The sequence below is a fragment of the Lynx rufus genome, unplaced genomic scaffold (assembly GCF_022079265.1).
Source record: "Lynx rufus isolate CCGP_SWC_20201006 ecotype Redwood Valley unplaced genomic scaffold, mLynRuf1.p SCAF_44, whole genome shotgun sequence".
NCBI lineage: Eukaryota > Metazoa > Chordata > Mammalia > Carnivora > Felidae > Lynx > Lynx rufus.
The window spans coordinates 887,872-903,324 of record NW_025814861.1 but is presented as its reverse complement, the minus strand read 5'-3'; the positions used below and the strand labels follow the sequence as shown (position 1 = coordinate 903,324).

Sequence of the window (15,453 nt, the reverse complement as noted above, 5' to 3'; positions counted from 1 at the left end):
ACCTTCCGTGAGGATGTCAGGTGAAAATCAGGCTGAGGTTAGCACGGATGCCCGAGCAGTTTGGGGATTTAGACCCGATAATCCTAGGTAGAACAATAACCAGAATAATTAATAATGCGGGGCTTCTGCTGTGACTCATTCCATAACCTTTGCCCTCTTGGCTAGTATTTTTGGCCAGGATCCCACACTGGCTGGACTCAGATTCTCTTGGTAATGTATCAAGTGTCTGGGAACGCACCACATTAGTGGAGTCATGTTTTCTACAATGTAACATTTGTCTTAGTTATAGCTCTTTGGGCTCTTAAATCATTATCAGTAGCTTAAAATAGCAGAGCAATAATCATAATGGTGACTCATTTATGGGCACACCCTCTAAGGATTATTGCAGAATTTTGGCCTTGATCAGAAAACCTATTATGACACACCACTGTCACTTCTGTGGAAGTCTTCAATGTCCCTGGTATCTTAGCGTTGCAAATGAAATTCACCGTTTCAGAATTTGGAGAGAGATTTATCCGCTCCTGGTTCTTACCTGTGGGTCCACACACGGACCTCTGTGTTCATCCGTACCTGTACGTACAGACTCATCTGCACACAGGGTGACAACTCTGACCTTTGACTCGTCGGTCGCGGTCACTCAATCTTGACTCCCGAGGACCTTTTGGAAAGTCGGTGACCCCGAAGCGGGGGGGGGCCCTTCTGCTGACCTAACGGCTGCCGGAAAGGAGGGGAAAAAACCAAATCACCTCGTTGACAACGCGCCCAATCTCCAAATGCGCGCTCTGATGTTAATAAAAATAACCTACTTTTCTCCGGAGACCTCGCTAATGCAGCCTCATTTTTTGCACATTTTGCCAGAGAGCTTTTGTTCTTACACGTCTTTTTTCCCCCCACCCTCTCTCTTTTTAATTTGTTGCAGGTGTTGTTGCTAATGAGCTCTCTCTCCTCCCCTCTTAACAATGAAAGACAAGCCAGCCCCGGGTACCTGGATGCATTGAGAGCGGAAGTGTGAGAAACTTCATAATAAGTTGCCGATGGCTACCCGCCAAGGTCAGCTGGCCCCCATTAGTGCCCGTCCCCACAAAGCAGAGCCACATAAACTGCTCCCCAGTTAAAACCTCGGTCACTTTTTTATGCCGTAGTCCAGCCACACCATTGGTGTCACTTTAAGCCCATGTGAAGAGAAATCTCTTTTATTGGTCTGAGATGCCAGTCCGGTCCCACAGAGGGAACATCTTTCCAGCTAACACGTACACCTCCTGATTTTTATTTTATCTTTACAACGCAGGCCGGAGGGTTGTTTTGCTGTTGTGCTGAGCCCATCACACATTCAGGGTCCTTTAAAGAACCTGGATTGATTGGAGGGACAAAAATTAGAAGCAATCTGATCCCGCCTCATGCCGGATCCCCGCGGATTTGCTCCTTATCCCATTTCCATCCGCTGTCACAATTTGAGAGCCTGCCTGATTTGATCAGATTCACCTCCGGGAGAGGTGTAATGCCAAGGTTAGGAGGACGCCAAGTTATGGGCAACTTTTTGATCTGCCCATCAGCAGTCTGAGAAACGCCGGCTCTGGGTTTTCCGCATCGGCCTTCGGGAAGAAACAGGTTCCTCGCCCTTTGCGACCCGGCAGCCGGTGCTCGAGTCCCCCGGGTCATCCAGCCACCACTGCCTGGCAGATGTGGCCCTTCCATGCTGAGGCCGAGAGTCCCGCCTGACCCAGTCGCTGCCTCTCCAGCGCCCGTCCCGGCCACGCCCCTGCGGACTGCTCAGCCATGCTGCCCCTGCTGGCTCTGTTCCTGCACTGCCTCCCACTGGCCTCTGGGGACTACGACATCTGCAAATCCTGGGTGACCACGGATGAGGGCCCCACCTGGGAGTTCTATGCCTGCCAGCCCAAGGTGATGCGGCTAAAGGACTACGTCAAGGTGAAGGTGGAACCCTCAGGCATCACGTGTGGAGACCCCCCTGAGAGATTCTGCTCCCACGTAAGTCAGCCCATTTGCATCGCTCAGGCCGAGTGGGAGGGGGTCCGGGACAGACTCTTGTGGTGGGTGAGCACGATGGGGGGCCCAGATGCAAGGCTGATGGGCACCGGTTGGCTGTCCCACGTTGGAAAAGTGCCAAAGTAAAGGCCGCACCCCCCCCTGCCCCCCCCCGCCCCCGGGGCTCTGAGGTCACGTGACCTCGTTCTCTGGGGCGGGCACATTCTTGGCCCGCCGACCACTGGATCGTTTCCGTAATAGCGGGGGGTCATCTGTGGGAGCTCCTCGTGTGTGGGCTGACAGCTTCACGCCCAAGTCCTCCCCTCAGCTCCGCCAGGCGGACCCCACGTCGTATAAAGGAGGAGTTCTGGGGGGTGGCATGTCTGGGCCTCTGTTCCATTGTCTATCAAATGGGCATCGTAGGAGTAAGGGAGCTAATTCGTCCCACGTGAAGTGCCTGGCCCAGAGCAAGTGCCCCCCAGACGTTAGCGGTTGTCTTTCCCGTTGGACGGATGGAGAAACTGAGGCCCGGAGTCACGCACCAGGAAGTCCTGGAGCTGGGACTCGTGTGTTTGGCTCCAAAGCCACTGAGCTAAACTGCCTGCCGAGAGGGGCCTTCCCGCTGGGCAGCTCCGCGGAGCCCCCTCCCCAGCCCCGCGCCGGGCATCCAGGCCGTGGGAGCTGACAGGAGGGGCTCGTTGTCATCTTTGGGCTGTCCTTGAGGGAGCCTCTGGGGCCTATGGCTGGACTGAGCAGGCATCCCCCCCTGCCCCGGGCTCCTGGGGACGCCTTTGTCCCGCGGGGAGTTTCGTTCCTATCACAGGGCAGTCAGCCTGGGAAGGTAGGTTTCCACTTGGACAGTCAGCAGTCCGTCGTGAGTCTGTCACTGTGGACGGTGGCTGGGCCAAGGGAGCCAGCGGGGGGGGGGGGAGGGAAGAAGGCAGCACTGGGGATCCCAGGGCTTCGCTGGCTCAGGGGTGAGCAAGGCGGTCGGCTCCTGAAGGTCAGGGGCAAGGCCAGGTCGACGGGCAGCCGAGCCCAGTTCTGAGCCTGTGCGTTAGGCCGACACCCCCCCCCCCAGCTCCTGTGAACACTTCTCCACTCACTCCCTGAACAGAGTCAACCTCTGTCTCTCCTATTAGAGTCTCGAGTGTATTTCTTCTCCTAAATATTAATCATTGCCCTAATGTACTGGGGGGAAGGGTGTGGGACAGGGCAGCTAAATCATAATTCATTGGACCAGCTTCCGGTCAAGGGCTTGAGGGGTGGAGGTGACCATCAAATGCAAGTCTGAGGCCCTCTCCTGGCCAAAGCTGGCTCAGGACACTCTCGGCCCTGCCTGCACCCTCACACGGGGGACCCGGTGCGGCTGCCATGGTGGGGTGGTCACCCCCCCCGACCCACAATCCTAGCGCTGCCCCACCTGAGCCCAGGTGGTGTCCCTTCTCCTTCTCTCCCGGGGAGACAGACGAGGAAGAACAACGTCTTCAACATCTCCCGCATAGGTGGGTCCTCGGTGTCTCCACAGCTGTCTGGTGGACTTAAATATTTCATTACAGGCTGCCGTCCTGCTCCGCCTTTGATTACAAATGTGCGGCCGACAAGAATGGGGACTCTGCCTGGGCAGGCGGGGGGGTGGTGGGGGGAGCTGGCTTCTGCAGGGAGCGGGGGGTCCCGTCCAGAGGGACTCCACCCCCCGTGCAGCTTCCCCTGAGCAGGTCCTGTGTGTGTCTCATTTAATCATCTCCGGGATGCTCTGGCGGGGGTGGGGGTGGGGGGACTGTTCTAATCCTGTCGTAGGGATTAGAAAGGTTTGCCTAAATCCTGTCAAGGTCACTCAGTTTAGAAGGCGGGCAGGCCACTGGTCTGCAACCAGGGCCTGTGCTCACCCACTAGGTGGCTCGGCCTGCCCCTCTGAGCTGCGGTTTCCTCCCCTATAAAGTAGAGGTGATACTGTCTGGGTGTCACAGGGCTGGCAAGGGGATGCGCCCTGGCCGTGCCAAGCCCTGGGCACCGTGCTGGCACACAGTAGGTGCTCAATGTGCAGTAGGTGTTATGCATTTATTATTGCTGTTCGGAGGCCCTCAGCCGTGTCCCTGGCTTTTCTTTCCTCTGTTCGGCCTTGAGGACGCCACGCCCCGTATTTCTAGTCTCTGGGCAGCAGGGCTCTGTGGCATGGCCGGGGAGCTTGAACCGCTCTGGGCACGGCAGGTGATGTGAACCACCAGGGGGCGCCCCACCAGTAGCCAGCCCCCCACTGCCCCTTTAGCCTTGCGAGCGCCCAGTGGGTCCCAGGTCCTGTCCCAGCATCCAGCCAACTGGAGTGTGAGCCCTGGAGCACCCCCAGGGTGCAAGATGGGCCAAGAGGCAGCCACCCTTTCCAGGGTTCAGTGTGCAGACCCTCCCTCCCGCCAGGCTTCCCGTCCTTCCGTCCTTCCGCAAGGCCACCTGAGAACTGAATTGTAAATTCCAGCCTGGTGAGGAAGGGGAGGGGAGAGAAGACCAAGATAAATGAATAAATAAAAACCTATTGGCTCTAAATGCACAATGAGAATTAATAGGGATGAGCTCTCAACAGAGGATCTGAGGGCAAGGGCAAAATTTCAATGAGGGCCGCGGGAGAGGACAGACAGCCCTCTGCCCTCCATTCTGGGGGACCTGGCCGGAGAGGGCCAGCCTGGCCACGCTGGAGGGCCCAGGGGGCGGGAGAGGTTGGGTGTGGGAAGCAGGCCCCTCGGTGCTCCAAAACTCTCTTCCTGGGCCTCTGAGATAAAAGCCAACCCTTTAGCCTCAGGAGAGAGACGGTGAGGAGGGGCGACAGTGGGGAAAAGAGAAAAAGAGAGAGAGAGAGAGACGGTGCTGGCCACAGACCAGGCCGGTAGTGTTTAAAGCAATTCTGTAGATACCTACTTGCTACCTAACGTGCAGTCCTTGGACTCACCTTGTTAAAAATGCAGAATCCCAGGCCCTGCCCCAGACCAACTGAGCCAGAACCTGCATTTTAACCAGCAATGCAGGCAATTCAGATGCATGCACGGTACGGTCTGAGACACGGCTGCTCAGTCGTGGGTTCGACTCGCTGCTCATGTCCCCGGGGGATCTTGGCATGCAGGGGTCCCAGGAGTGAGGGGTGGAGCTGGGAGCTCACAGCCCTGAGGCCCTCTGGAAGCTGCCAAAGAGAGGCTGCGTGTCTCCTGTCTAGAGGCACAGGCCTCCCATCCCAGCCTTGCTGTTTTCTCGGGCAGGGTGACCGGGGGTAAGTCTCTCCTGACCTCCGTTTCCTCATCTGTAATGGGGGGGGGTGATCTTGGCTGCCTTGCCCCCCCCCCCAACTGCCTAGGAGAAGGAAATGCCTCCCTCAGAATATCCGGACGCACTTGAAGAGTATGAGCTCTGTTCTAGTATCAGGCTTCGATGTTATCTCGAGTCCAACATTGATCCCCTTGGTTTTGAAGCAGATGAACAGTCAACTTTTTATCCAAGGAGACTCTGGCTTGGTCGAGGGGCCACGAAGGTGTATCTTTGAGCACACTTCTCCCTCAGAACCTGCTTTGCCGTCTCCTTGCCTCAGTTTACCCAGATGCCGAGCCAGTGGCCCTATCCCCCCACCCAAGGGGACTGCTGGGCTGATTAAGGCAAATGGCAGGTGGATCCTTGAGTCTTCTAGCCCCCACGTCACCGTGACATTGAACTCCATCTGCAGAATCGAGGTCATAGGTGCCCCGCCTCCTGCCAGACGTGGGTATTCAAGAAATATTCCCAGCCAGCAGCACTGAGCCGACTGGCCCCCTGGTTCCGGCTTCCTTTCCCTGCTGTGTTCCTGGCCCCCGAACCCACAGAGAAGAGCGTGCCCCAGCCCCCTGCTCCCCTCCACACGAGGTCACAGCAGACCTTGCGGATATTCACAACAGACACGGCCAACAAGGCGTGGGGGAGACACTCTGATGTGGTAGGAGCCCCGAAGGACGGCTGCCCTCCCTCTTGGCTCAGTCAGTGCTAGGTAAGCGCTTAATGGAAAATGGTTGGGGGAGTGGGAGGTCGGTGCGATCCGGGAAGGCTTCTCAGAGGAGGGGAGATTAGAACTGAGTCTTACAGGAAGGACCAGGGTTTTGATCGGGCCAGGAAGCCCCGAAAGCTCTCACTTCTCTCCGTCAGGGCCCCTGGTGTGGGATTTGTGATCGGATCTCACCAGGAGGTCTGCACGGCTCGGTCCTTAGGTAGAAAGCGAGTTTGGAACCTGAGCTTCACCCAACCCTTAGTTAAAGTGGCTCATTCTGTCGAAACGCCTGAGGCAGGGCCCAGCTTGGGACAAGAATAGTTCCATGCATGACATCTTGTTGCCCAGTGAAGCCTCCTTCCTGGGGAGCAGACGAGTGACAGGCCGGGGGCAGCGCGCTGTGAGGTCAGCGCCCACATGAGCAAGCTCCCTGCCCCTTAACGGACACCCCATAGAGGGTAGGGCGCAGTGCACCTGGAGCGCAGGGGGAGGAGGGGAAAGGGCCCGGAGGGGACACCTTTCCAAAGAGTGTCAGAAGTTCTAGAACTTTCCAGTTTACACATCCCTGCCTTCCCCAGGCTCGTCTTTCTTTTCCGACTCTACATTCTCTGCCCTTGATTTTCCACAGTTTCATTTTTCTCCTGCCTTGCATGTATTAGGAGCGGCTGCCTCAAATCCCATGTGCAGGGAGGCAGGGGATGGGCAGGTGGACAGACAGGCAGGCTACACCCGCCGTGGATGAGAACTTGGGATTTGGGAAGGGGCAAAGGTGAGCTCCAGTTATCCCCCCGCTCTGGACTGTGGGACTTTGGATAAGTCCCTTGTGCCCTGAGCCTCACTTTTCCCATCTGAACACTGGGATGACACCAGCCCCGGGGCTCAGAGGAAGGCTGACAAATGAGATGAGACACAGCACGGAGAGACCTCGGCAGGGCACCTGGCACAGAATAAATGTTCCAAAACAGGAGTTTTCTTTTCCATCCTGGAATGTAGCTGGAGAGACAAAGGAGTGACAGTAGAAAGAAGACAGGGCTATCGGCCGGGCACGTAATGCGGGGTACAGTTTGCGTGCACTGTGGGACTTCAGAGATGGGGGTCGGCACCCGTGTGGTCTGGGATTCAGAGGGGCGACGGCCAGTACTAGGGAGTTGACATGTGCAGGGACACAGAGGGAGGGTCCAGGTGATAGGAGGAGAGAGGTGTGGGTGATTGGGAGGGGACAAGCCGCTTCACCTCCTCGTCCCATCCAAGCCCCCCAACTCCCCTGACCCTGTAAACTGCTCCCCCCCGCCCTGCAAACCTGCAGGGCACAGCGTTGCTATGCTGTTAGACAGATGAATCGATAGAACGAGGCTTCCCTATGTCTACTTAGTGGAGGAGATTCAGCCCTCCTCTGTCTGGATCCTAACTGACCCCTAGTGCTGGGGGGGCGGGGGGCGGGGCCAGAGTGTGGTGGGTGTGAGGGGAGCAGGGGAACAGTGTGCACGCAGAGGCCAGAGCGAGGCCACGGTTGGGGCCTGAACGGAGCGTGGCAGGCTTGAAGGAGCGGGACAGCCCCTTGCCACCCCGGGACCCGGGCCCAGGCTGCAGAGCTCTGTTCCCATCCCCCGGCCCCGTGGCCCAGGCTCCCCGGTCTCAGACCTGGCCAGGGTCCATATGGCCCATGAGGAGGGGACCAAATGCACAGGAAACTAGGGAACGGCAGATGATGCAGAAACAGGTTCTGATTTGTTTTCCATCAGCAGCAGATTTGCTTAAATAGATGACAATGTGTCTCTGATTCTCTGAGTGCACACCAACGGCTGGCGGGGGACAGCGTGTTAGTGCAGAAAAGGCACTGGAGGGGAGCCGGGCAGTTCCAGGTTCTGGCAAAGTCTCCTTGTTGCTGGGACACCAGGCCGACCCCCTTAGCCTCAGTGTCCCCACCTGTGCAAAGATGGGGTTTGCCTAGATTCACCAATGCTCCCGGAATATCGCCAAATGGATTCTGGGAGTTCGGGGAAATCCAGGCTGGGGTTCGGCTTTGGTCACACGCAGACAAAACGGGGGACCCCGGTGCAGATAGGGGGGCTCTGAGCGGCCTGCACAGCACTAGATACTTTTTTCCCAAGTATTCTCCTAAATGCAAACCAAAGCAAAGAAAAACAACGATGAGCGCTAAAAATACAACGGCACATCACGTAATTTCCCTCTGGTTTTCTCCATCCTTTTTTTTTTTTTTAATTGAGATATAATGAACGGATAACACTGTATTAGTTTTAGGTGTTCAACGTAACAATTCGATACACGTGTATATTGCAGAATGATCACTGTGATAAGTTTAGTTACCACCCATCCCCACGCAGTTAAAGTTTTTTCTTGGGCATTTTTAGAAGAATATTTAAAAAAAAAAATTGTAATTGAGGTGGAATTCACATGCCCTGAAATTAACCACTGAAATAATTTTATTGCAGGAAAACAGAGCAGAAACATTGCCTTTTTAACCGTTTTTCGAGATATAGTTTAGTAGCATTTAGTACCCTCAAAACGTTGTGCGACCACCACTTTCGTGTAGTCTCGAGCCGTCTTCGACCCGGAAAGAGGAAATCATGTTTCCGGCGGCCGCTGTCGCGCCGCATCGCCCCTCCCCCCAGCCCCCTGGCAACTAGTCGCTCGTCCGCTTTCTGTCGCCGCGGATTTGCTTATTCAGGACACTTGGCGTAAATGGAATCATACGGCAGGTGACTTTTTGCGCCTGGCTTCTTTCGCTCAGTGTCACGTTTTCGAGGCTCACCGTGTCCTGGCAGGTGTCAACTCCGTTCTATTTTTCAGGCTGAGTAAACAGTCCAGTGTGTGGGTAGACCACATTTTTTTGTATTCATTCACCGGTTGATGGACATGGGGGTTGCTTTGACTTTGGGGCTGTTATGAATAATGCTGTTCTGTACCTGGGCAGAATTTTCTTTTGTGGACACTGCTCTTGGGTATATACCTAGGAGTAGAACTGCTGGGTCATATGGTCATTCTATGTTTAAGTTTTGGCGGAGGCCCAAATGTTTTCCGTGGCAACCGCGCCTACCTTCCATTCGCACCAGCACTGTGCCTGGTTCCAATTTCTCCCCATCCTCGCCAGCACCGGGTATTTCTCATTTTTGTCTTTTCTTATTGTGGACACCCTAGCGGGTGTGAAATGGCATCTCATATGGTTTTGATTCACTTTGCTCTAGTGACTAATGGTGCTAGGCGTCACGTGCTTATTGACCCTTTGTATATCGTCTTTCAAGAAATATCTATTCAAGTCTGTTGCCTTGTTTTTCATTGGGTTGCCTTTTTATTGTTGATTTCTATGTGTCCTTGACGTATGTTAGGTGCTAGATCCTTATCAGATACCCGATTTGCAAATATTTTCCCCACTCTGTGGATAGTCTTTTCACCCTCTTGATTGTGTCCTTTAATGCACATTTTTTTTTTTATTTTACCGAAGTCTAATTGATCTATTCTTTTTCCTTTTTGTGTGTATGCTTTGGATGTTGTATCAAAGAAACCATTACTAAATCCAAGGTCAGGAATGTTTACCCCCATGTGTTCTTCTAAGACTTTTACAGTTTTGGCTCTCGTGTCCAGATCTTCGATCCATTTTGAGTTAATTCTGGTATATATTGTAAAAGAAGGTTCCAGCTTCCTTCTTTTGCATGAGGACAGCCGGTTCCCCCAGCACCATTTTGTTGGAGAGACCGTTCTTTCTCCATTAAACATTCTTGTCACTCTTCTCGAAAATCCATTGACCGTAGGCGTGAGGGTTTATGTCTGGGATCTCCATCTTTTCCGTGGAAACACTGAGCATTCCGGGCCGGGTGTCTCCTCAGGCGCTCCCAAATGCCCTGCACGGGAAACTGCAGTCCCCATTTCACAGATGAGCAAACTGAGACTCCAAGACTGAGGGGAGAGTCCGGGCTTGAACTCCGATCCCGGGTATTTGACAACGATGCCATGGTGAGGCCCGAGGCATGCTCCCCACCTCTCCCCCTTTTCACTTCCTTCCTTTCCTCTTCCGCTTCTCCTCCCCCCCCCCCAACCTAGCTTTTAGGCTAGGCTGTTAGCTTTGATGCCCAGAGGAGGATAACTGCGGAGCACCGCCCAACCTGTGACTTCTCTCTGGTCTTGAGGTAGCTCCTCTCCAGCTTCCACGGCACCCCTCCCTGACCCACTCAGCAGGGCAGAAGAGTCTCTGTCTCCCACCTTTGCCCCACGAAATAAATGCTGCCAACAATTATCTTCTGTCTCAAGTAGGGAGTGCAGTTTGGAAGGGGTCTTAAAGGTTAGAACATCAGTACGTGTGAGCAAATTACCGCGGATCTGGCGGCTCAGGGGAAAGTGGGCTCCTTGGACCAGGCGACTGGTGTCCCTCCGCCCCGCTCCCCGGGGCCCTGAGCCCCCCGCCCCCCGGGGCCGTCCTAGGGCCCCCCATAAACACGACGTGAAGCTGCTGGGCAAATCCAGCTCCCCTCATTTCCTGTGTGAGGGCAAACTGAGGCCCAGCAGGATGGAGTGACTTCCTTGGGCCCCCGGGGAGGGACAGCAGACCCAGGGGAGGGACAGCAGACCCAGGAGGCTCCGCCGTAGGCCCGCGGCTCTCCTGAAAGAATGCACCAGAGCCCTGGGGACATGAGGCGTTCCATACCAGATCTCCATCTGTCCACTCGTGACCTCACTTGATGGCGTTTGGTGGGGGACACGGGATGCCTGCCTGGAGGCCGCCTGCAGCCAGCAGGTGCCCAAGCTGCCCCTTCAGGGTACGTGTGACATAACGTCAACGCGTTTGCCTTCTGCCCCCACCCCCACCCCCGGGTGAGCTCTCACACGTGTGTGCGGCCCCCGGTGACCGGGCTGTGCTCAGAGCTGGCTTTCCCGGGGCCCAGAGGGCTCCAAGGCCCCCATCCCAGCCTGCCCCCCCCCCCGCCAGGCTGTGGTTCTCCCGGCTGCAGCAGCACCACGGAAGGTGGCCAGAAAGGGGACCCGGGATCTCAGGGCCCAGCTGTGGAAGGGTCACCTTCATTAGAGAATGCACCCTAGCTCTCGCTGCGTCCCTCCCATTGATCTGCCTTCCACACCTAAACCTGGGGCCTTCTAGAGCTACCCCCCGCCCCCCCCGTGAAAGGGACTCGGCCCGTCATCAAGGATCTGGCACTCTTGTCCCCCGGCTGTTTGCCCTGGGTGCCGCGGGACCATTTGGATCCCTCCATCCCTCATCCCGGTTCCTTCCTTCGGCCCATGTCATTTGTCCACTTGACTCCAAGTGTCGACCAGGGAAATAAAAGGAAATGAAACACGACCAGGGCATCTCCCCCTCGGTCATAGCAGAGTCTGTTGTTGGGCAAAGGTGAAAAGGAGGCCAGTGAGCGATGGAGCCTGCACGTTACCCTCGAGCTACCTTCCTCTGCTCTGGCCCAAGCAGATGGCGGCGGCCAGTTGGGGTTCTTGGGGCGTCCCCTCCCTCTGGGAATCAAGAGACAGCCCAAGGCAGGTGACGGTAGAAGGAGAAGCCAGCCAGCCACAGGGCACCCTGTTGCTGTCCCTGTCCCCACCCCAGGTACCTTCCCAAATCCCACAGCTCTGGGGCTGGCACCGTGCTGAGTCCGGGCTCCCCACTGGACCGGTTTCTAGAAGCTGGGTGACCTCAAGGCAAGTCTTGAGGTGGAGATTTCCTGTCGGCTGGTCAACCTCAGAACCCCACTGCGTTCCCTGATTCTGCTGCTAACCTTCGGGACCTTGAAACTTGGAGAGGGAGCGGGAGAGGCGGGGGAGCAAACCAGTAAGGTCCCAGGCACCCAGGAGGGACCCAGAGGGGGACAAACAAAGCAGGAGACCAACCCGTCCCTCAGCAGGGGCTCCTGCCTCGGGGGTTCAGACCCCTTTGAGAGTCCATGGTACTCCTGCAGGAACAGGGCACGCACACACACGCACACACACACAGGCGCGCGCACACACACGGTTACAAGCACACCGCCCTGAGTCCACTCGTGGACCCCTACGGTCCTTCTGGGGGGCCCTCATGCTCAGGAAAATTAATGCTTTCCTTCTTGTAACTGACTGGTCCTATTGTCTGAGGATTGTCTTGATCCTCCTCCCCCTCCTCCTCTTCCTCCTCCTCTTCCTCAGAGAACCAACAGCTTGCATTTATTGAGCGCCTACTGTATACCAAGCACTTAATCTCACCTAACCTATTGAACCCTCCCAGAAGACTTACGGTAGATCCCATACCTATACCCATTTTGAATAATGAGGAACCCGAGGTTCAGAGAGGGGAGGCCACTTTCCCAAAGTCACACAGCATTGAAGCAGACGAGCTCGGCACCTCCACCTTGGGCCGCCCGGACCCAGCACTTAGCCGCTAAGCAGGCCATTTAGCTGACGTGAGGCGCTCTGAATAGCTTAGCGCCTGATGGATTGAGTTGGTTGTCATCTGTGTGTGGCCCTTCGTGTGGCCCTTCGTGCCAGGTGAGCATACTGTCCCTGCCAGCCTCTCCTCCCCCAGCACGCCCTGTCAGCCCCAGGAGGGAGGGCTGGGGAGGAGTGAGCAATGGTGGCGGTTACCCCCCCCCCCCCCACTGCCCTTTGAGACATGACGGAGTCTGCAGATCCACTTAGTTGATAATTCACTTATATCATATCTACTTGGCAGTGTGTGTGCTCCCACGCTCTGGGGAGACGGCTTTGCCTGGAGGAACCTGAGCTGTTTTTCTGGGGAAAGAGTGGGGAAAAAAATACACCCCCAACAATGGACAGTAATGGACCTAAAAATAGAGGGGGGAGAGAGCCACGGGGAGGGGGGGAGCGTGGCAGCGTCTGCCTTCCACCGCCTTCCACCGGCCTGTCTGCCTGGCTTGGGCAGCCCGCCCCTTCCCACCAGGGATCCCCAACAATCTGGCCGCCTCTCAGCCTGGGGGTAGCGGTAGGAAAGAGGGGCTGGGGGCCGGGTGCCACCGCCAGATGGAGAATTGTCCCGCGGCAGGGTCCTCGGGGCAGTGGCCTCGAGCTTGGCTGCACGCTGGAGTCTCCTGGGCAGCTGAACCGCCCCGAGAGGTAGGACCTACCCCAGAGGGCGTGACGTGGCTGGTCTGGGGGCCCGGGTGCGTCTAAGGTGAGAACCACGGTGAGCAGCGCCTCTGCATCAGGAAAGGGGGTCCGATTTTGTGCCTGTCTCCTCCGTCGGTCCCGTGTCTCCTAACCATTGGGGCGGCCTTCTTGAAGGCTCCAAACTCGGGTGGGCCGATGGGACTGGGGGAGTGGAGAAGGCAGGGGCCGGGTCGCTGTGCAGATCCGAGGCTCTGCTGGGGCCCGCATCCCGCGTGCCCGGCTCTCAGCCGGCTGCACGGGGGATCCCGTGTGCTCCCTGCCCATCCTGCACACGGTCCCTGGGGCGGGCCTGGGCACCGGGGTTTAATTGGACTCCCCAGGCGGTCCCGGGGCACCACCAAGTGTGAGAACCGCCATTTCAGCCTTTCCCAGGACCAGCCGGATCCCTTCCGGCCTTAAGCATCTTGTCATTCCTTTAAATTCAAAGTCCAGAGAGGGAGAGAGTTCGTTCTCGGAACCCGTCCTTGCCCCTGACCTGCGGACGCCCCAGCCTTGCTCGGGCCTCTGGGGGCTGAGGGGTGCCGGCTCCCGCCTCAGGGTCCCTTCGCCCTTTGTTCTCAGGTTCTTAACCCCTCTTCCCGGAGGAAGGCTGGCCAGCCACAGTCAGGGCCCTCTTGTAGCTGCTGAATGTCAAGGCCGCCGCTGGCCCCAGGCCGCCCCTTTGCCCTCATCCCCTCCATTCCCCGCCAGGCCCCCGGCCTGCCAAGTGCGTTAACTCGTCTCTCCCTGCGCAAATTCTGCACGTCCAGACTGGCCTTTACGGGGCCTCGCTGCACAGGGCCCCCCTCCTCACAGCCTGGTTGAATCTTCCTCGCCTGTCCGTCCCTAGCCCACCCCTCCTTCCGGGCCCGCCCTTCCGAAACCCCACCTCCCCAAGGAAGCCTTCCTGACCAGCCCAGCCCAGTTCTCCTCCAGGCCTGTCACCTGGGCCACTTTGGGGGCTCAAGCCAAGGGTGGCTTCTCTGGCGGTCACCGTAGAGTGCTCAGTGCCCCCGTAAGGGGTCAAAATGCCCGGGTTACTAGAAGTGTGACCCTGAGTCGGTGCCTGGCCTCTGGGGGCTCCACGTCCCTCGCCTATGAATCAGGGGTGATGGTGATAGCAGGCCTGACGTCACAGAATGCCCAAACCCGACCGGGCATCCGAGTCACGGCGGAGGGGTTTGGTAGGTTGGTTTTGCTTTTAACCCGGAGCCGAATCTCCGGCCTGAGGGCCCAGGAATATTTGCACGCCCTCCCTTCCAGGAATTTTGATGACCAGCCTGGCCTGACTGCTGCTTTGCCGGGACTACTTTGCAAACAGGACATGCGGGAACAGTCGGTAAGGCTATGTGAATAAATCAACGAACGGACCCTCACCAGCTCAGCCTCGCCACCCCTGCCCTCTCCAAAGGATTCATCCACAGGGTGGTGCAGCTGTCCAAGTGTGCCCAGCTGTTGCCCGGGCTGCCCCACCACTTCTCAGCTCCTCAGAGACCAGCAAGAAGAAGGCCTTCAAGGTCTCGGCTTGTGGCTGTTCGTACAGGCAGTCCCCATCCCTCTGGACGCTGTGTCCACTCTTGCATCTGTGGCCCACAAAGCCATTAAATTGCCCCTAAACCAAGGAATGACTGCATGGCGAGGGACAGGTAGCCTGCTAGGCTTTCCGTAGAGCACGTAATTTGCAATTTCTAACACCAGTTCTGCCTTTTGCTCACCGAGGTCCCATTGGGCACCGTGCCTACCCGTGCCTCCGTTTCCTCATCTGAAAAACAAAATGAGGACTTGTGCCTTAGCTCGTAGGATTGTCACGCGTAGAGAGGAGGAAGTCTCACGTGAAAAATCATGATCCCAATTGTCCAGTGACAATACTCAGTGTGGAAGTTTAAGAAAAAGCAAAACAGAAACAAGGCAGAGCGGGGCGTGAATGGTGGGGGCTGGGCAGAGCCAGGACCCCTTGGGGTTTGGACTTTATCCGAAGGGGTGGCCTCAGGGGGCTCAGCAGGGGAGTGTGGGGGAGGGCTGGCAGTGGCAGGGCAAAGGTTAGGGGAGGGGCTTCGGATCAAGCTTCGGACCTCACCCCTCCCCGACCCTCCCCTTTCAGTGGGTGCCCCTTTCGGGACCACCGAGGCCCCATTGCTCTGCTCTTTGGCAAGGAGGCCAAGGTCTGCTCTCGGGGTGGGGGTGGGGGCCGCTCCGCGCTCTGCCCTCCACCCCCACCCCAGCATTGAAGTCCTCCCCACCACTTTTTCTTTCCTCCCTGATAAAATATTCATGTCAGCAGAGCAGGCCCTCTTTGGGAAGGCTGCATGTGTGTAGCTTCAGCTTTGCACAAGCTTTTAAAGAGCAGGTGCGTTTCCTACTCTCTAAGCATTTTC

General features: G+C 56.9%; 1 protein-coding gene across 1 annotated transcript in view; it reads left to right on the top strand.

Moving 5' to 3' along the window:
- Positions 1-939: 939 nt before the first annotated feature.
- The window catches only part of NTNG2 (netrin G2), a 63,319-nt gene continuing 48,805 nt past the window's right edge, over positions 940-15,453 (top strand). The window contains exons 1-2 of the mRNA XM_047098189.1: positions 940-1,050; positions 1,289-1,989. Coding sequence (XP_046954145.1) covers positions 1,777-1,989 — 213 coding nt within the window. The 5' untranslated portion in view covers positions 940-1,050; positions 1,289-1,776. The remainder of the gene's footprint in view (positions 1,051-1,288; positions 1,990-15,453) is intronic.